Source organism: Eleginops maclovinus, chromosome 19 (assembly GCF_036324505.1).
Source record: "Eleginops maclovinus isolate JMC-PN-2008 ecotype Puerto Natales chromosome 19, JC_Emac_rtc_rv5, whole genome shotgun sequence".
Lineage (NCBI taxonomy): Eukaryota > Metazoa > Chordata > Actinopteri > Perciformes > Eleginopidae > Eleginops > Eleginops maclovinus.
This window is the reverse complement of record NC_086367.1, coordinates 18,993,484-19,014,278: the sequence shown is the minus strand read 5'-3', so window position 1 is coordinate 19,014,278 and position 20,795 is coordinate 18,993,484. Positions and strand designations below refer to the sequence as shown.

The 20,795-nt window shown below is 40.9% G+C and overlaps 1 protein-coding gene across 2 annotated transcripts in view; it reads right to left on the bottom strand.

The window, feature by feature from the left end:
• Window positions 1-3,901: 3,901 nt before the first annotated feature.
• Window positions 3,902-20,795, bottom strand: part of mta1 (metastasis associated 1) — a 36,231-nt gene continuing 19,337 nt past the window's right edge. The window contains exons 4-18 of one of the 2 annotated variants that reach the window (XM_063909568.1): window positions 18,709-18,835; window positions 16,586-16,649; window positions 16,158-16,275; window positions 14,511-14,613; window positions 13,046-13,145; window positions 12,363-12,551; window positions 10,804-10,878; window positions 10,374-10,432; window positions 9,486-9,730; window positions 8,591-8,742; window positions 7,937-8,126; window positions 7,766-7,855; window positions 7,404-7,559; window positions 5,378-5,525; window positions 3,902-4,833 (exon numbers count right to left, since the gene is read on the bottom strand). In XM_063909568.1, the coding sequence (XP_063765638.1) occupies window positions 5,416-5,525; window positions 7,404-7,559; window positions 7,766-7,855; window positions 7,937-8,126; window positions 8,591-8,742; window positions 9,486-9,730; window positions 10,374-10,432; window positions 10,804-10,878; window positions 12,363-12,551; window positions 13,046-13,145; window positions 14,511-14,613; window positions 16,158-16,275; window positions 16,586-16,649; window positions 18,709-18,835 (1,778 nt within the window). In that variant the 3' untranslated portion in view covers window positions 3,902-4,833; window positions 5,378-5,415. The remainder of the gene's footprint in view (window positions 4,834-5,377; window positions 5,526-7,403; window positions 7,560-7,765; window positions 7,856-7,936; window positions 8,127-8,590; window positions 8,743-9,485; window positions 9,731-10,373; window positions 10,433-10,803; window positions 10,879-12,362; window positions 12,552-13,045; window positions 13,146-14,510; window positions 14,614-16,157; window positions 16,276-16,585; window positions 16,650-18,708; window positions 18,836-20,795) is intronic. The other variant, XM_063909569.1, reaches the window with a different exon arrangement.

Here is a 20,795-nt window from a genome sequence, read left to right as displayed (position 1 = left end):
TGTGTGGATCCACAGGGTGTTGAATAGGCTTAGTTACTATTTAAGCGCATCCTAAATGTTAAACACATAGGTATAGTGAAGAATGAATGACTCACCTTAACACCTTCATGTACACCAATTGTGTAACCTAGTGTTTAACCGTAGAAGCCCATTCCCTCCAAAAAAGAAAAGGAATCTCCGAATATTGAGTCACAAAGTTATTTAACGATGTTCTATCAGGTTTTAAGAAACTACTTCATCACTTTTTAAGTTTCTCACTATGTATCCATGCTAACTGTCCTCATTATTTAAGACACAAGTATTTCTTTGTTCTATATTTTCAAAAACTTCATAGCATTATGTGGCCACAGAAGGGGATTATTTTGTGGAAAGAAGTACATTTTATTCTAATTCATCACTGGTAAATGGGGTTCAATATGAAGCAGTTTGACCTTTTGAGTAAAATGCTAAATGACACAATGTTTTAGCTTACACTTAGCTAGCTTCATTTAGCATAATGACTAAAAGCAGGGAAACGCTAGCAATGCTCTGAAATAACAACATTCGCCTACCAGCGCCTTCAACGTCCACCACAACATGCTATATCTCTTCTAATGTGTACCAAAAAAATCAACTCAATGAACCACATTTTTTTGTTTTTTGGCAAATGTATGCTTGACTAGACAGGGTTGCCAGGGAACGAGCTAGCCTAGCAATGGCCTAGCATCAGCTGTTGCCAAGTATAATTCACAATTTAGTTAAGCTAGCTTCCTAGCTGGGGAGTACGCTCATCCGGTCTACATGTGCTTTGTGGATTTGGAGAAGGCGTATGACCGGGTTCCCAGGGAGATACTGTGGGAGGTGCTGCGGGAGTATGGGGTGAGGGGGTCTCTACTCAGGGCCATCAATCTCTGTAGCTCTCAAAGCGAGAGCTGTGTCCGGGTCCTCGGCAGCACGTCGAACCGATTTCCGGTGAGGGTTGGCCTCCGCCAGGGCTGCGCTTTGTCACCAATCCTGTTTGTGATATTCATGGACAGGATTTCGAGGCGTAGTCGTGGGGGAGGGGGTCTGCAGTTCGGTGGGCTAAGGATTGCACCACTGCTTTTTGCAGATGATGTGGTCCTAATGGCTTCATCGGTCTGTGACCTTCAGCACTCACTGGATCGGTTCGCGGCCGAGTGTGAAGCGGCTGGGATGAGGATCAGCACCTCCAAATCTGAGGCCATGGTTCTCAGCAGGAAACCGATGGACTGTCCACTCCAGGTAGGGAATGAAGCCTTACCCCAAGTGAAGGAGTTCAAGTATCTCGGGGTCTTGTTCTCGAGTGAGGGAACAATGGAGCGTGAGATGGGCCGGAGAATCGGAGCAGTGGAGCGGTACTGCAGTCGCTTTACCGCACCGTTGTGACGAAAAGAGAGCTGAGCCGGAGGCAAAGCTCGGGCCATCTTCGTTCCTACCCTCACCTATGGTCATGAAGGATGGGTCATGACCGAAAGAACGAGATCGCGGATACAAGCGGCCGAAATGGGATTTCTCCGCAGGGTGGCTGGCATCTCCCTTAGGGATAAGGTGAGAAGTTCAGTCATCCGGGAGGGACTCGGAGTAGAACCGCTGCTCCTTCGCGTTGAAAGGAGCCAGTTGAGGTGGTTCGGGCACCTAGTGAGGATGCCACCTGGGTGCCTCCCTAGGGAGGTGTTCCAGGCACGTCCAGCTGGGAAGAGACCGAGGGGTAGACCTAGGACCAGGTGGAGGGATTATATCTCTTCGCTGGCCTGGGAGCGCCTTGGAATCCCTCAGTCAGAGCTGGTTGATGTGGCCAGCGAAAGGAAAGTTTGGGGCTCTCTGCTGGAGCTGTTACCTCCGCGACCCTGACGGAAAAGCGGGAGAAGATGGATGGATGGATGGATGATGATAGCTTCATGTAACATGTCTGTATTACTTTATTAAATAGTTTATTGTATTGTTTTTGTGTAATGTAAAGCAAACAGTACTAGAAATATATAAAATATAAATAATCAGAACCAAAAACCTGTTTTTTTTCCACTCATTCAGACCTTTTTCAGTAATCGGTTTAACCCCACTGTTCTTCCAGTGGAATGAATATTTTAGGACTTTGAAGAACAGGTGTCATCTTTAACACATATCCAGTGACACAAGAAGAAGTGACACCTGGGAAAAATAATGAACTCTTTTTGTGCCTGTTTTAAAAGAAATCCAGGACTGGTGTGTGTTAGTTTAGCAGCCGGAAACCCATAAATCATTATCAGTGATAAAGTATCACTAAACATTTACTCTCAAACCATACTTTCATGAATTAGTGGTAATCATATGGTGTGTTTCTGCTTAATTCACTTACAAACAAGGGCTTAGTTAACAACTGAATGATTATTTAAAGAAGTCTATGGCTGAAACCTATAAAGTCTTCCTGTTAATTAATGGACTGTGAGAACCTTCTGTTAACCCTTTATATATTCTGCCCAAAGGGTTAAAAGGGTGTCAATTTTGTCCAATGGGTAATATTAAACCTGAATATTCTAGGTATCATAAGTTGTTGTAAAAATGTAGTGGAGTACCGTGGTCAACAATGTAGTGGAGTAAAGTATTTTATTTACCAAATAGATGTACTGATTTAGAAAAAAGTAGAACAAAATGTTGAGTACAAGTACCTCGAAATTGTACTTCAAACTTTTCTCAAGGTTACTCCATAATGGATTATATTTGGTATAGTATAGGTAAAAATCACACTGCTCTTACTGATAATGTAGGCATTACTCAAAAGTACATTGGATAAAATAATAAACCTGATGAAAAATGATGACGTTACACAGGATGTAACAATCGACTGATAACATGGTTTGTTCTTTCTTGTTTAAGTGGTCTTAAAAAGGGAGTTGTCCCTTTCAACAAAACATGAGTAGTAGTTCAGAGATTTGAAGAGCATTGTAATAATGTTATCTAAATGCTCACCACGCAGATATGATTTTCGATCGGCCGTTAATGGTACATACTATAAATTACCTTTACAGAGAGCCTTGTAAAAACAGGAGGGATGCTCGCTCAGAATCATTACGTTAGCAATCAGCATCGACCTACTGATGAGTGGACTGAAAGAGAAAATAACAGCAGGGGGCATTGAAGTACGAGCAGATACTATAAATATTGAGTTTCTCTAGAGCACAAACAATCTTAGGCAGAGATTGAAGCTAAAAGCCAAAGCCTGGATAATAAAATATTTAGAGACATGCAGATTCTTTACATGAAATTTAAGGGGGGGGGGGGGGGGGCTATGGTTGATCCTTCACCTCCATTTTTTTACCTAAAGGTTTTTCACAGAGTTTTGACAGTGGTTATAGAAAGGGAGAACCAGTCCTTTTGCGTAAGTAAAACTGCAGTGTACACCTCTCATGTTCCTGAGCAAAACTCCTTCAATATTGTTTATTAGCCTACACCAGCCCAACATTTCATTTGAGGTACAGAAACATTGAGTGTTTTACACTGAATTGTAATTCATTTGTTATTTTAAATAAACCGGCCAGATGTAAACTTTGACAGAACGTTATACCTTTTGTTTCAATTTCAAATGTCTGAATGGTGCTGACCCATGTAAAATACGCTGAAAGTTTGAGTGAAGTGCGTCTTTATGAACGTTTAAGGGAAAATGAATTTAAAAACGTATCTAATTCAGTTCAATTTCTTCAAATCCCTTTATTGATGTCACCAGTTTGTATTACCCTTCAGTCTTGAGATATTTATCTGTCATCTCTTATTTCATGTTTGGGTATTTTATTGTATTCTGTTTCATTCGATGTGTTTTATTTTAAGGTTTCTGATATAAAGCACTTTTTAGATTTGTTATGATCATATTGCAAAGTAAAAAAATGAACGGTCAATATCTAAATAATAGAGATGCATACGACAAAAATAACAGATGTTTGGATCTTTGTATTTTCTTATAACGACCTATGGTTGATGTTTATATCAAGACAGGCTACTTATGAACATAAAAATAAACACATTGACAAAAGGACTGGACATGAAAGCAGAACACATTCCTGGTTTGTGGCTGTTTTTGAAGTTTTCTTACAAAACATGGCTGTATTTCGCATTCAACCTTTTCCTAATACTGATCATTTTTCAGATTCAAAACATATAAAGCAATTTGCAACTCGTTTTGCATATACCCTGTTTGCATACGTGTGTGAGTAAGAAAACACCGTTCACCTCTGTGCACAGACACCAAAAGAAGAGGGAAAATCAATTATCTTTTTTAATTACATTATCTAAGCATAGATGCATTACTTGTGAAAAAGGTAGAAAAAACAGCAAGTCTTTCTCAATAAGTTAAACCTCTCTGGCCGAAGAGCGGGGCCGGCTCACAAAACTGAAGATTTCCCGTAAAGCATTCAAATTTGTTGAAACAAAAGACAAGGAGTTAACTCGCTGAAATAAAAGTCGGCCTCCTTGTTGAATTTAACTTGTTAAGAAACAAAACATAGAAGATGCGAGTGGCTTATGTTACAGTCCTTCCACCCTTTTCCACAGGGCTCTGCAAGCAAATTTTCATGAAACTTCACAAGTTCCATCGTTTGATCGACAAACAATAAGCGGAGTTATAGTTGGTAAAAAAAAAATTATAATAACAATAACAATAATTACAATGACAGTAATAACGAGAATTGTAAGTAATAAACACAGTCCTGTACAGTCAGGCTCATCTTGTGAATGACCGCAGCCAAACGGATGTTTACGTTGGTCTCCAGCAGAGTGACAGACCCGTACGACTTAACAACGCTGCCGTCTGCTCAGCGGCCTCGCTGGGGTTCAGAGGAAAACGCCTCTCCATGTCACCCTCTGCTGCGGGAAACACACAGAAGGAAAGTGGTTATGAGAGGTTCTCATGGTGTAACTGTTCTAGTTTAGTTTACTCGAGTACTGTGTTGTTTTTTCTGTTGCACAGTTTCCGTAAAAACATAGTTCAGCGGTTCAGTTTTAAAAATGAAATTCCCAAACCTGGACATGTTGATGTTAAAAGGTAAAAACATCTATATGTGGAGACTTTTTAGGAAAAAAAGAATAGAAAATAAACCTTAAATATTAATAAAAAATCTAAATAAAGAAATACAAAGAGAGATATTACAAATCTATGTAAACACGTGTAACAAAGTTACAAACTAAATAAATAAAAGGAATAAATCAAAAGAAAGAGAGAAACATAAAAAAAGAGTTTGAGTTTAAAACAATCCTATGCAGAAAACACTGGAATCTAATTCCAGACAAAGTATAGACACTATTATACTAATACTAAAAACTGCACTAATTAACATTGTTATGAATGTTCTAAGTGAAGTTTAAAGCCCAGAGCTAGAGCTACAAATACAGAGGTAAAATGAACCCTCACCCCACTGGGTTTGTAGCAGACGTTGTCCCACAGAGTGCTCAGTCCAGCTCATGCACCTCGTCCTGCAGGGAGACGGAGGGCCGTGGCCCTTCGCTCAGACGTTTGGCCATGATGTCCCACTGTGGAGTCAGCATTTTGGATTTAGAGCCTGCAGAGGAGGAAGACAGAAGAAGAGATGTTGGTCACACACAGGAGAACATCTTCTGCCCCCTGCTGGCTCCATACAGTAGTAATGTCTCAATACACCTTTAGATTAGACTGTTCTTGCTGTATTCTTTAAACTACTCTAACCTTAGTTTTAAAACAACCCCTAAAATGCAATTTATCAACAACAGAAACAGTTGAAACACTCCTTACTTGTTTTATAAACAATCAGCAGCTGGTAAATACCACTTCACAAATGTAATTCAGAAAATTATCTTTAGAACGATTTATTATCACAATCTGAAGATGACAAAAGATGGCTAGTTCATCATTTCACATTCCCCCTACAAAGCTTGCTTGCAAACAACCATTGCACATGTGTTTCTCACTTTGGTCTGGCATGGCGAGTAATGAAACAAATATTAAAAATGCTGACAGTGATCCAAAACAAAGGACAGCAGGTGAGAGCAGGCTATTTCCCCATTTTCTAGCCAGGACAGAAAGATCAGACCACTCAATTCCAGTCCTCGGAAACCTTCCTTGGTCGGCTGTTTGCAAAACATAAAAAAATCCTCCTCTGGTTTAAAAACGTCTTTTGTTCCGTCTCCACAGCACAGACTCACTGTCCGTTAACAACTCCAACCTTTGCTCGACCTCATGACGTTTAACAACAAGTTGCTGTAAAATGAGGAACTATTCTTTTACGTCTGCGCCTCAGTCCAGGAGAGTAAACAAAAGATACATTTGAGGTCTTTGGAAAAAATCTAAATGATCCAACGCTTATAATTACTGATAAGGGAACACATGATGGAGGCCTTCTGTCAATTCAAACCCGTTACGCGTGACTGAGTTAGTAAACTGCCGGTGAAAAATATGAATAAATAAAAATGAATTGCTAATACTTGATCCCGGCTGCTTTCCATCCTAATCCCCCCTCCATCCCGTCAGTGTGTTATCCCGGCCTGAGGACGGCTCACAGACCGGTGGAGAAGCTCCTCTCCCTCAGGACGCATTTCCTCCTCCTCCTCCTCTCCTCTCCGTTACCATGACAACACAGACTGTAGCCTCCAGCTAAAGCAGCGAGGACGATCCTCTTCCTCCCTTTTCGTCTGTCTCTCTCTCTCTCCCTCTCTTGATCTCTCAGTCGGTCTCTTCCCCTCTCTCCTTTCACAGGGGAGAGGGGAAAGTGGGACATAACCCAAAAAAATATGAACCCCAACAGAAACTCTGAACCCGGCGGCGGTGGATCTCAGCAGTGTAGACGTGAAGTCAGCCATGAAGCTCAGACTTTTATTTTGAAACTGTACATCAGAATGTCCTGATATCCTCTGAGTGATTATCTGGGGTGGCCTGCTACCAACGGTGAAATTAGTCTTTGATTGAGGACAGTTTTTAATGTATTCTTATCTAAAAACCGGGACGATAGCTCATATGCGATACTTCAAAGGTCTATTATTTTGAAACTGTTCCCCTTTTTCTTGATTCGGGTCCAGATTTAAGTATTTTCTTTCCTAAATGATCAACTTGAATTAAAAGCGTATCATTAAAGCGACCAGGTAGTTAGTACATATTTCAGCTGATCATATTTGAGGGTGAAAATACATTTCTTATGTAGGATATTTTGCAGTTTTTCCACTGAAGCAGTGATTGGAATGAAATGTGATGTTTCACATTGTGCGAATATTCTGTAAAAAAGTAAGAGTGGAAGATAAAGTCGAGACATAAACAACCAAAAGAGCTCTATCACAGTACCATGGTGTTCAAAATAATCAGGATTTAACATTTGGAGCATCGGGAAAGTTAAATATTTTGAAGCTAAGGAGGTGAAGACATATACAGTGTATATTCATATAAACTCAGAGGTCTCTCTCCTCTCACTCACCATCCATTCCGTTGTGCTGTTCGTAGCTGCGTTTGCCCAGGATGGTGGGGGAGCCGTTGTTGAGGATGGGGGAGGACTTTATGGGCGTCAGGCTGCCTGTGGAGATGGACGCTCCACGAATCGGAGGGTCTGGTTTGGCTGGACGGGGATGTGCTTCTGTTAGGGAGAAAGGGAGAGTAGAGGAAGAGAGAGAAAAAGTAAGAAGTAGCATTTTGCAACATTTAAAGACACCATACGAACTGTGATTACCAGAGAAAAGGAATAACGTTATCATACGCGTCAGAATATTTTAAGATATAAAATTGTGAACGCGTTTTGTTTTGGGAAAATAGAAACTCAACGTGAGACAAGCTTTTTATTACCTAAATACCGCACCACAGACTCCAGGGGTTTACGGTCCACAGGTTTCAGTGGTGGAGGCTTTTTTTTCTCATCTGGCAACCGCATGGCACCTGCAGAAACAAAAACACGGTGAGTAAAACCTTGAAAGGAGAATTACGTAGTCCACATGGACGAGAGAGAGAAGGCCTTACACTCGGCCTTTATGGCTGCCGTGTTGACAGGGAGGTAGGGGTGCCTTGCCAGAAACCGCGGCCTGATGATGTCATGGCAGATGCGCCGTGCCATCTGCGTCAGGCCGGTGGTCTGCAGGTAGAAAGCCTGTCGCGTCTTCACTGCAAACTTGGGGCTGCCGCTGTGTCGCATGGGGAGGCCATGGGGGCTCTGCAGGTGCAAACAGATACTGTGACTACATGCACAAAATGTGTTTTCTCCCTTATAGTACATTTCTATATACAAATAGTAAATATCTTAAACGTCAAGCATGATTTTCCGACAAATATACCAAGAAATGCTGGTTATATCTTCTAAACTCTGAGGCTTAAAGGCTTTTTCTTTGTCATATAAGATAACAAACAGAATATCTTTGAGTTTGAAACAGCTGATTGGATAAAAACATGTATTTTTTAAGCATTAATGAAAACAAGCTGCACTAATGACGTACACACTTTACTTTAGATTCAACTTACAAGAGGATGAAAGAAAAGGTTTTTCTCAGGAGAATAAGCTATTCCTTTAAAGACGGGGGCATGCTTTAGGCAAACTTTAAGGCTGTTGATTGCAGAATAAATAAACAAAATGTCTAGTGAAGCGCATGTGTGTGTGTGTGTGTGTGTGTGAGTCTGTACCATGCTGCTGCGGTTAGGTCCAGGTCTCTCTCCGTCCAGTCTTGTGGGCATCTTCAGCCCGCCGTACTTCTTCCAGTAAGTCCAACAGGAGGCGCAGAGACGACACTGCATGTTTGGAGGTCCCCACGAGTACCACTGGTAGGAGCTGCTGGCTACACACACACCCAAAATGACAAAGGCAAGCAGAGACAGAGGAAAGTGAGCGCAGTGTAACAACACATAATCATGGATATGTGCTCATGTGCATGCAGGCGAGAGCACAACCTTTAATCATTCATCGCTGAATTAACTACAGCCTCTAAAATAACCCAAATAACACTGCAGGCACGTAACGATACTCTCTCTCTGCTGTCTATTTTGTAAATCCAATGTGTGCCACATACAAAGAATACAGCGCGGATCTGAGAACATGGTTCTGTTTTATAATTGAAAATGTTAATAGAGTGGTGCAGTAATGAGTCCTAAAACCCGGGAAAGTATCAGCATTTAATCACTTCCCTTGTCTCAAAGTCAAAGGTTTTTTGGAAAGAGTTTGCGGTTAGAAGCTTGTAATAAAAGGTCTGTGGTTGACTTCAGCTTACAAGGTTTTCATGTTTTGTGCTACGACATAAAATATAATACTATAAGTTCGGTATCTGGTTGTTGAGATACACAGAGTGGATGAAAGACCAACTTCCTCAAACTTTCTCTGACATTTTAAATTTCATATAGCTGATTATACAGCACAATGTTTAGCTAGTCTCTTTTGAATATAATTGTGAATGCCAGAGAGTTAATACAACAATTACAGGAATCTTGTGAACAAGCCCAAATGTTTGTTTTTAAATTTCAGGCAGCAAAAGAACTAGCATGTGTTGCAGGTATGAGACCGACGGGTCACAGGTCAGTGACTCACTGTAGCAGCTTTCACAGGCTCTGCCGAGGGCGGGGGTCTGCGCTGTGCCTGGAGCTCCTGGGACCCCTGGGACCCCTGGGACACCTGGGACCCCTGGGACACCTGGGACCCCCGGGACACTTTGCACCCCTGGGACCCCCGGAACCCCTTGCACCCCTTGCACGCCAGGTACACCTGCAATGGCGGCCCCGTTGACCAGAGCTGGTTTTACATTGTTGCTCAGCTGGTTGGGGTTTGGCTTGTTGCTGGAGCGGGCACAGAAACAGGGAGAGGGTCAGACCAGTCAATATAAACAGATTACATTTAGCTTTACATTAGCTTCAAATGAGCCAAACCATTTAAAGTGTAAGCCAAATACAATAAATAACCTGCATGAATCTGCTGCCAGAGACTGCAGGTCAACTCGTGTTCTAAGTGAAGTGCCGCTAGCTCAGACAACAGAAGCAGATGTTTCAGTCTTAATAATACAAATGTGGCCCAGGTCTGGACCCGATGCTATTACCCATAAAAAGTGAAGAATGATTACATTTTGATTGAGCCTTGTTATTTTAATGAACCATCTCTCCTTACCATTACATTCAAATATGCCAACTCAAATCTGAGCATCATATTAATGGTGTAATACAGCAGGAGAAATCAATGTGTTTGTTTCATTTCAGAAATTAGAACATGTTTGAGTGACTGTGTAGATCCACCAGATTAGGTTGAAAGTCAAGCCGGGTAACGTATCCTTAACCTTAAAAACATCACAGTTAAGATTGACCATTACCAAAATTGGACTTTGTACGACCCTTGTTGATGTCTCCGTGTATTGAGATAACACATTGGCACAAAGGATCTCTGATGAACATCACTTAACCACATAGAAACGTGCACAGCAGTACTCACTAGTTAGGGATGTAGACTTGCTTCAACTTGCTCTCTGCCTCGGCTGCTTTTAATCGTTTCTGGAGAGGAGACAGAGGGTGAGGAGGGAGAAGAGAAAGAAGGTGAGGTTATCTTCGACAATCACCCGTATGGATTACATTTCAAATCATTTAAACTGACTCATTTATAAGATAAAGATATCTGAATCTGGTTTTTGGGGGGTTTTCTTTACAGCCATCCAAATGACACAATCTGAAAACACGCCAAATTGTGAAGGGAGAATAAAAACGTTTTTAAAAAGTAAGGATGGGTTTATTTTGAGCTTTAAATTGGGCGAAAAAAGGATGAAAAACGGCCATCAGGAATGAAAACAACACATCTATGTGTAAAACTTGTTTCGCCTTAAAGAATAAAAGACATACAGCTTGCAATAATTCTTAAATGTGCTTACCTGCTGTACATATCTGTCTGTGGTCTTCCACATGTAGTAATACTCGATAATACTCGTCAGGGACTTCCAGGGCAGCTGGAGAAACAGAGAGAGGAGAGGGTGCAAAATAAACACATTTTCAGACAGGTTGCCATTAAAATTGTTCCCCCACATCAAAATACTATATGCCTTTATAACAGACTTTATTAAATGGCACCTTTTAAATACAGTTATGATAACACAAAGATATAGAGGAAGGAAAGTACTAAAAAAAAAAATCGCATAAAAGCATTTTTAAGAAACGTGGGTTTTTCGAAGGTGATTTTAGAGAGTTTTGTAGCCCTGATCTCTTTCAGAGAAGTGGTTCTAAAGTACAGGAGCGCTGACAGCACTCCAACTGTATTTTAATCATCTGTCAAGAGTCCCTTTGTACAACCCCTGGCCACACGGTGTGTTTGAACCCACTGGAGCTGCACCGTAAAGTTCCCTGTGAGAAGTTTGAAAGGAAAATGAGCTGTCAAGCGGAGGCCCCACCCATCATGGTGCTGTAGTCCTGTTGTTTGAGGGAAAGCCGGGAGGAAACCAGAGTGAGCCGCACTGACATCATCCGGCCACCAGGTGGAGGAGTGACGCACACAGTGAGAGCCTACCAGCACAATGTGTGTGAGGGGAGTCCACACACACAGCAGCATTCTTCTCAGGCTGAATAGGGTTTCTCCTGGCTTTACACTCACTGTTTTCACGTCTTAAAGATATTTCTGTGGAATGTTTCCTCGGGATAAATGCTCCTTGTGCTTAGCTTTAAAATGTTTTCACTCTTTACTGTGGGCGAGCTGAAATCCTAGTTTACAAAACGGCTGTTGTGCTTAAAAGATAATGTGTGTAACATCAGCTAAATACCTCAATGAAGACCAGGAACAGTAAAGCTCTAATACTGTGGTTACGGCATTCAGAAGCAGCAATAAATGGTGCTCTATATACTGCACACCGCTTTGAGTTAGGTTATTGAGCATCCTGCATACAGGCTGATGAGCAGTGCTCAGTCTTCCTCTCACAAACTCATTATACTACTTAATTATTCTGAAATATCTTTAATTATACAAGCAAAAATAGTCTTTACAAACAGGCCCTGACCACATAGACATAGTGAGAACAATGCAACAACTTGTTCCATTTCTTCATGCAATCAATACCACTCCTATATCTGTTACCACAATTCATTTTCTAGTAATATTGATATCATTTAAGACACTTTATTTGATTGAATCTAAATGTTTGTTGTAGTTAATGGGCATGATAAAAAATCTAAGTGATTGCTCTTTATGATTTTAAGATTTTTCAATAAGTAGCCTGATAATCACAATTATTTAATCAGGCAACCAATAAGTGGTTCTGACATTAGAGCTGTAACGATTTCTGAGATCTTAATCAAATAAACTCCTCGACAAAGCCCCAGCTTTAGGGTATAGTTTTGGAAACAGCACCAAAATAGTCCATAATTGGCTATTTAAGTGCCTGGACATCTGCTTGCAACCTCCAAAACATCAAACCATTCCTGTAAACATCGGTCAGCTACTCACAAAGTCCTGCTGGATGTCGGTGAAGTCTTTGCCGTATTTCTCGAGCGCCTCCTCGAACAGGTTGGCCTCCGATGCGCTCCACTCCTCCATCTCATCCCTACAGAGGACGGGCCCACCCTGAGGCACCAGCGCTGAGATGGCCCGGGTCATGTCGTAGCTCGTGGCGTGGAGGGTGTCCATAGCATGAAACTGAACACAAAATGAAAACACATGTTAGTCTCAAGACCTGCTGTTGTTGTTGTTGTCGGGAAAACTTTTCTGCTGACTTGTTGGGCGGAGGATGACTGAGTCCATGGACTGTATATGCAGCCCCTTGTTCAAAGGCTTTGGGCTGTGTGTGTGTGTGTGTGTGTGTGTGTGTGTGTGTGTGTGTAGCTTGAAGCCTCTCGCCTATGTTTTATATATGAGAATGAGATCTAGGGCAGAATAGACCCACACTGGGCTTCTGGGGCCAAGTGCTTGTTGAGTATAACCACACACAAGCCTCTAAAATCGCTAACACACACACATGCATTACAAGAGCTTTCTCTGATTAACACAACTGCTACATTTTCCCTCTATAGTGTGATTCTGATTCCACCCAAGGCCGCTTTGATGTGTGTGTGTGTGTGCATGCGTGTGTGTGTGTGTGTGTGTGTGTGTGTGTGTGTGTGTGTGTGTGTGTGTGTGTGTCAGTTTCTCACCAAGGTGATGTCTCTGGAGGCTGCAGCAGCGCTCATGTGCAGGCTGGGCTGCCGGACTGAGCTGCTGCAGTCCAACGCTCTGGCGAATGTTCCTACCGACCTACCGGACACAGACATGATGCAAGTTATAAAGAAAATGTATACATAGAACGATAAGAGAGTCTACTTTTGGTTTTACTTACACCATCTCCATTTAGTCATTGATATAATTCTTTCTGTCTGCCTTTTTCTGAACCATTTGTGCACAGCTAGAAAGAATGTCCAGCGCTTCATGATTAAATATTCAGTGTTGTAGTGTTGCAGAGCAAGTGGAACTGCAGCCAATTTGATCTGAAGGCGATGATACTGCTAAGCAACCATATCTCGCTCAAAACCAGAATCACTGACTCGTGGTTCCACCATTCAGTTTAGTTACATGTCAAAAGAAAAAGTCATCACTTCTTCATTTCATCCTATAGGTCACATTGTGAAATTGGCATGATTAGCTTCTGCTTTGTCATGTTGTGGCAACAAAAAAAAACATGGTTTGTGAAGTCACATTTACCTTGACCTTAGTCCACTAAAATCTATCTATCTAAGCAGTTTCTCCTTAAGTCCAAGTTGACTTTGGGTCATATTTTCTAAAGTTATCCCAAGGTGATCAAGACAATGGGACTAGCAAGCACATACCAGAGTAAGAGGGGAATTACCAGGCCAATAAAAGGCAAATCTATCATTTTCTTATGAAGAATGGGACACATGGAAACCTTTTTTACTGAATGTGAATGACAGTGTGGGTGTGTCATGTGAGTCAGTAACAGATGTAAAGTCGAGTGCCACTTCACCAAAGTCCACAGCAACTTTTCGCAGGACTTTCCGGCTGGTAGCAGTCTACGAACATAAAAGGTAAGAAATGATGTCTGCTACTGCCGATGCACAACTCGGTGCTTTGAGGAGCTCTGAGAAACTTTCATTTTTATTTAAGAAACCTCTCACAGTTATAAAACAATGAGACATTTGAGGGAATATGTGTATTTGCTTTTTGGAATAGATAGAGCTCTTTAATACTAAGCTTAGCTTAGCATAAAGACTGGCAGCAGCTAGCCCACCTCTGATGTTAAGTAACTAATTCACCCACCAGAAGACATGTTCTTTAACACAGAACATGTCTTTAACACAGAACATTTTAACTAACCAAAACCTACAGCTCAAATTTAGAGCAAGATAACGCATATTAATTATTGGGCGTTAGAGGTGTTGGTGGGCAGATTAACACAGAGCTAAGCTAACTGTGTTCCTTTGTTTTCAGTCCTTATGCTATATGCATGCTAAGCTAAGGGTCTCTTGGATGAGGCTTTATTTTGAGCATAAAGACATGATTACATTTTCTCAACTATCTCCCAGCAACAGAGCATTATGTATGTATATTTTTCTTCTCTCTTTTTTTGGATTATTTGAAAGCTTTGGCACTTCTGTGATGACTTACCGAGCTACTACTAAGAACTGGTCGATCTGTTTCTCCGTCAGTAGGCTGGTGGAGTCCCAGATCTTCTCCTCTAGTTTCTCCAAGTCTCTGCCATCTTCCTCGCCTTTAGACAAACCGTTAAGACACACAGTTACTTCTTCTACACTCTCCAAGGCTGCTATGGTTACTTCTTGACCACACATGTGCAATAAAAGTTTGCTTAATTCCCCTTTGATTTTCTTCCTGTTTTTCCCTCTTTTCAATTCACTTGACTGGTGCAAAGTTTTAATGAATCCCACAGTTAAATAGGTGGGTCTGTCACGCTGCCAACCAGCAACAGAGCAGCCAACCTGCTTGAACTTCTAACACATGCAACAGAATTTCACTAACATGGCTTTAATTAGAGAGCTTGGTGTCCTGGCAGTGCCCAATTGCAGTTTCAGAGATTTTCCCACCTGCTAAGAATACAATTCTGGCAAAGCACTGGAACATGACCTGGCTGGGAAATAATCACAATTGAAATGCTGAATATCTAAACACAATACTGGCATAACACATATTTCAGACTTGATAGGATGAAAGATATATTATGGAAGTTACAAAGAAGAAACACTCTAATCTCATCAGCAAAGTTAAAATCAAGACCACATTTGCAGCCTTAAGATGCTTTCAGACAGCGAGAAGCAGCTTCCATTGTTGTCAATGTAAACCAAACTCGGTGGCAGCCGTTGATGAATGCACACAGATATTTATTTTGCACAGTATTATGGATTTTATGACGGTTAAACCTTTTCAACTTGTCGCATTGTAACCATGGAAAACATGGACGAGGGAAACAAAACATGAGCTGATGTTAATGTTTCTGATTCTCTAAATGATTCAGATGGATAAAAATGCAGTACCAACATTTATGACACTAGCCAGCAGAAGCTTGTTTATTAATTGAACAACAATACCCACTTCATTTCGTTACTATATTTACCTGTAGAATGAGATTACTCGGGGTAAGGTTTTTGGAGAACTTTTTCATATGAAGTCTTAAAACTAGACAACGGTCATGTGGTACGTTGCAGATATTGCTTTGTTTGCCAACAATATTTGAGTACAGGGCTAATTATAGTCTGATGATTCAGCTACAGCTTGCATGCAGGCGTACAGGTTATTCTTTATAAATAGGGAAATGGCAACTTGAACCAGTTTTTTTAGTAAAAGTTACAATAAAAGTTGTTTTCAATTAAAATGAGGCGCCCCATTCTTTCAATGGTGACATTAAAATCACTTGGGCAGCACATTAACAACAATCAGTTCTTCTAAATGCTTTTATCATTTAATTGTGCTGCTGTGTGCCCATGGAAACCAAGGTTGTTTTTTTTTATATATAACTTTACTTGTTAAAAAAAACCAAGTTAGTCGATAAGTAAGCTTGGGGCAGAAAAGGTTGCATAAAGTTAATGAAATGTCCCTGAGAATTGAACAGTAACAAAAACATGGAAAGTTAACAAGTTCATTTGAGTTCAGGATAAATTGATTAAAAAATAATAATTCAGTACCCAGGAGGGTAAAAAAGACCCCTGAAGGAAGAGAGTTAGAATGTGTTGCTCTGTGGAGGAGCTTATCTAGGAAAACTGTGTCAATTACAAAAAAGATTTGAGTTTAAGTGTACTGTACCTTCTTTCAGGAGGTCGGTGATGTCGGCCTGGTACTTGTTCCCCACGCGGATCTCCCCCTTATCAGCCAGCAGAGTCTTCTGCTGAGGGTCATACACCAGCGAGTAGAAGAAGGCATCCTGGGAAATACAGATGGCAGGAAGGCATGAGGGTGGTATGAAAGAAACAGGAAGCGAGACGGGCAAGCGGAGAGGCGATTGTGTGCGAGTGTGTGTATCTTCCCCTCTGCTAGTCTCTCGTCTCCTCATTACTGTATGTGAAAAGAACATTCTGGGTCAACACGTTGAATAATTCATCTGGAAACAAGAATCCCTTTACTCATACGTTTCTCTCAGACACTCTCTTGGATAATCAGTAATCTCGCCAACCTAATCAAAGTTTAGGAGACCCCATGGTGTTATTGTAGCGGGAAGATCTGATGGTACGTACCTCTCTGTCCAGGTAAGACTTCAGGGCTTCTGTCTCGTTCAGCAGAGTCACACAGCACTTCCCCCTGGAGTCCAGAAATGGTTTAAGGAAAGGAAGAAAGAAAAAAAGAGGACATGGAGAACGAAAGGAAGAATAGTTAACAAGAGAAACAGAATAAAACACAGGACTCAAAGTCCAGGGATAACATGTTGCACGAGTGCTAGTTTGGTTTAACTGTCTGAGAGAACTCCTTGATGAAGGATGCATTAAGAAGCAGCAACAATTATATTGATTAACAGTGCTATGAATTGGTTTTCAATGTAGTGTTGTTTTGTTGGACAACACAACAAAATAAAGGAAAATAAGTGGGATCTTTTGACATCTTTTATCTTTCATGAGAAGTTTGGGTTTGATTTACATAATTAAAAATATATCAAATTAGTGATAAAAAATGTGAATAACCTATAAAAATGAATGAATTCAAGATTTTGATTAATATATCTGGATATCATCAACATGAAGAAATATAGCATCCTGTGTGATTGTTGAAATTAAATCTGTAAAAGAGGGTTGCTCCTGTTGCAGTAAGAGCTCTTGTTGCAGTAAGAGCTCTTTTATGAGAAGATAAATGCTCCGACAGCTTAACCAGGGAAAAAAAATAGGGTGCGAAAGTGAGTTTACTGCTTAATTTTAATGCTTTATATACACAGGATTTGGTTTCAGCAGGCACAGCCCGTTCATTTGAGTGTGTTGACACTACTGTCTGTCTCCAAATTATTTACCAGTGAGGTATGAATACCTCACTAGCCCCGGGCGAACAGGATTCAGCAGGGTGATAAACCGACACGCCTTCTGTACCCTCGCTGCTGCAGCAAGGAGCGAGGTGTCAAGTTGGTAAAATTAATCAAGTTTTGAATCCTTTCTAAACAAAACGACTCATCAGTTATTTTTATTCAAGCAGATGTCAGTTTGCTCTCCCCGCCACTCCTCAGAAATGTCAAGTAATAAGGTGGTAATGATTATGTGGGTTTGCCTGGAGCAGCTCCCTGATGAGCAGAACAGTTCTATATGTAGACATAGCTCTCTGTTGACATTTAGTGCTCGACGTGCTTACTGCATTTCAGAGGATTTTTTTATGTCTGAGTTTGAGACTGAAAGCTGACTCCCAACTGTCATATATGTGAAGCTGGTACTGTAAGTGAAGGAATCAATAAATAATCTCATCATCCTCCAAGTGAAAGAGTGAAGTTTTCACAGCCACACAACAAAAAGGTAGAAACTAGGTTTACATTTTATGGCGATATTATGGAATGGATTAGTATTTTAAAAATGGTTTGATTACATTTCCAAGTTAATTAAAACACAGTATAATTGAGATGAATGTAGTTACAAACTTGCTGCTATTCAACATTTTTGCTACCTGGGATTATTTTCCTAATAGAGCTGCTATAATATCAATTAGCCTAAAATCGATCGTGAGATAATTAATCTGCAACTATTTATAAAAGCTATTAATTGATTTTGGTAACAGAAGTTCTGAAATGTTAGAATATGCTGCTCGTCCTGATCCTACATTTTAGTAAAAATGTTTGGCTTTTGGGTTTGCAGTTGGACAACACGCTCTGCTCTATGATATTGTGTTGTCCAAACCCATTTTTTGACTGACTTGTTATCATAAAAATGTGAGTGGCTGCTATGTTAACATCTGTATATAGGGACACACCAGACCTAATGCATCTGCTGCTCAACGGAGGGTTTTCTGTTGTAAAGACAAATAAACCAGGACTGCACATCTTAAGGATTACAATTTAAAATATCTAAATTATTACGTTTGAAAAAAAAAAGCTAAAAGTGTTCTGCCGTTGATACAAAGTTATTATTTATTGGTTATTTATTTAATTAATTTTTTATTGTTTTGAGTTTATTTACAATCAATTTCAAGGAAGGTTTATTTTTGGTTAGAAAATTGTGAATTTCTGGAGCCACTAGTAGCCCAAAGGAATTGCTTTAGTCACAGCTTGGTATAGGCATGTATTATCAAAACAGCGCACTGTGTGAGACCAAAACTCTGGGGGGAGAAAGGAGAAAGTAAGCAAAACAAACTAAACTGAAACAGATCATTTGGTGGAGCGGTGGCAGTGTACCTGATGTGTGTGGCAGGTAAAGACTCCAGTTGGCGGGACAGGAAGAGCTCTCGGTGTCTGAGCTGGTGTTTGTGTTTCTCGGGGAGGTCCGCCATCTCTGGATTCTCCATCTCCTCCTCCAGCTCCCCTGGGGGTTAGAGAGGGTCAGAGGTCAAACGTATACCCATCGAATGAGGTGGAAGAATGACGTCCGCAGGGGAAACAGAGTGGGGGGGGGGGATGTAAATGTATCGGCTGCAGCAACAAACGGTCTCAGAAGCACGACGAGATGTACGTGAAGCACATGATGCACACTTTATGAGCCGGAACAATAGAGACCTCAGGGGGAAAGGGACTCATGTACGGAACAGGAGTTTCACATTTATCTCGCCGATTATGCCTTCATGTGACTGGCAATGTGAATCTGGTGAAGGGTTTCTCTTCCATTGCTGTATTTCCGAACTTTAATACAAAACAAGTGATGCAACACTGCTCAGGATTCTCCATCATTTAAATGCCCGCCAACTGTGTTTCATTGTGCTATTATTTAGGTAATCTCATGTATTTCACGCTTGATTCATGCAAAAAAAAAATCACCATTATAGAGTCTATTCTTCTGTTGTTATCCATTTAGAGCAGCAAAAGGACACACAGCGGGGGATCCTGTAGCTTCCATTGAGAAAACAGTTGAGCACAAAGCAGTTTTTTTTTCAAAGATGGAAAAAACTATTTTTTTAGACTCGCTTTGTTGAAATTTGAACATAAATGATTAAAAACTATAACTTAACAGATATTCCCAGCAGAATGTATTTACTAATATGTTTAATCATGTGAATTACTTGGAGCAAACGGATGCAATGAATTGAAAATGGAAGAAATGTACAGAAATGTTAGGTCTCTTCCAGATAATTAGCCTGCTTGGATTTTTTTGCATCCAGTATGAACCAATCCTGGCTGCAGCTCTGACACTACATGACAAGAAAAGCTCTTTGTACTGTACAATGTCTGGTGTTATGTCTTTACACAAATACATTTTAGTACCAGCCTGTCAGAAAGATCTTATCTTTATTTTTTGGAGGTATCAGTTTAAGCGATTTTCACCCCAGTGCAATGTAGTCAGTAATTTAATATATGCTGCTGAATCACTGACAACAACATTTAAACACTCAACTAAGGATGTCACATGAAATGGTACTTTAGTACTAATGGTACTAATTTGACACCTAAAGACTAAGAAATTATGTTTTAACATTCTGTGCGAAAATGGCGTGGTTTCCCTTTAGGCTTGTGATCTTGAATCAATTTCTCTCAGCGTGTTTTGCATTGTTTCTGGGAGCATGAATTTTCCGCATTTTTGGTTTTTTTATTCCAGGTGTAACCTTGAGTATCCGGGTAGCCTGGACAGAAAGAATCGATGATGAAAAACTCTCCTGGATAATCAGTCTGAGAATGGATGGACAGAGCGACAGTTGAAGGGCTATCAGCCCATTTGAGTCGGCCATGTGTCTGAGTCATCCTATAAGAATAGATTTAGCCGCTGCTGGTAGGCAACATCACGGACGCTTCCTCATAAGAGGATGAGGAGGAAATGAAGGTGGGAGAAGAGGAAAAGAGGAGATAAAAGAGAGGGAGATGGACAGGAAAATAGATCAACAGAGAGACACATAGGAAAGTACAAAGGGAGGAAGACAGAGAGACATAAAGACAACGAGGAAGGGGAGCAATAGAGAAATCAGCAGGGAGAACGGGGGGGGGGGGGGGGGAGAGCCAGAGAGAGAGCGGTAGAGAGAGTAAATGCAACAGAGAGGAGGAAGAGCAGTCAGTACGTGCTCCAATTCATTTGGAGTTTCATTAGAGGAAGCGAGACAGAAAGAGGGAGACGGGGAGCAGAACAAAAGCAATCAAGGGATTTTCAGGAGAAGAGATGTGTGGCCAAAATCAATAAGTACTCCTTCACTCCCTCACTCACCCTGCCCAGCACTGAGCACCCAGAAGACACACTATCAGTGCCCGGGAATAACACACACAAACACACACACACAGCATGGGCCTCACTCCATCTCCTGCCATGTAAACGCAACAAAATATGGACTGAGGTTATTAATAAA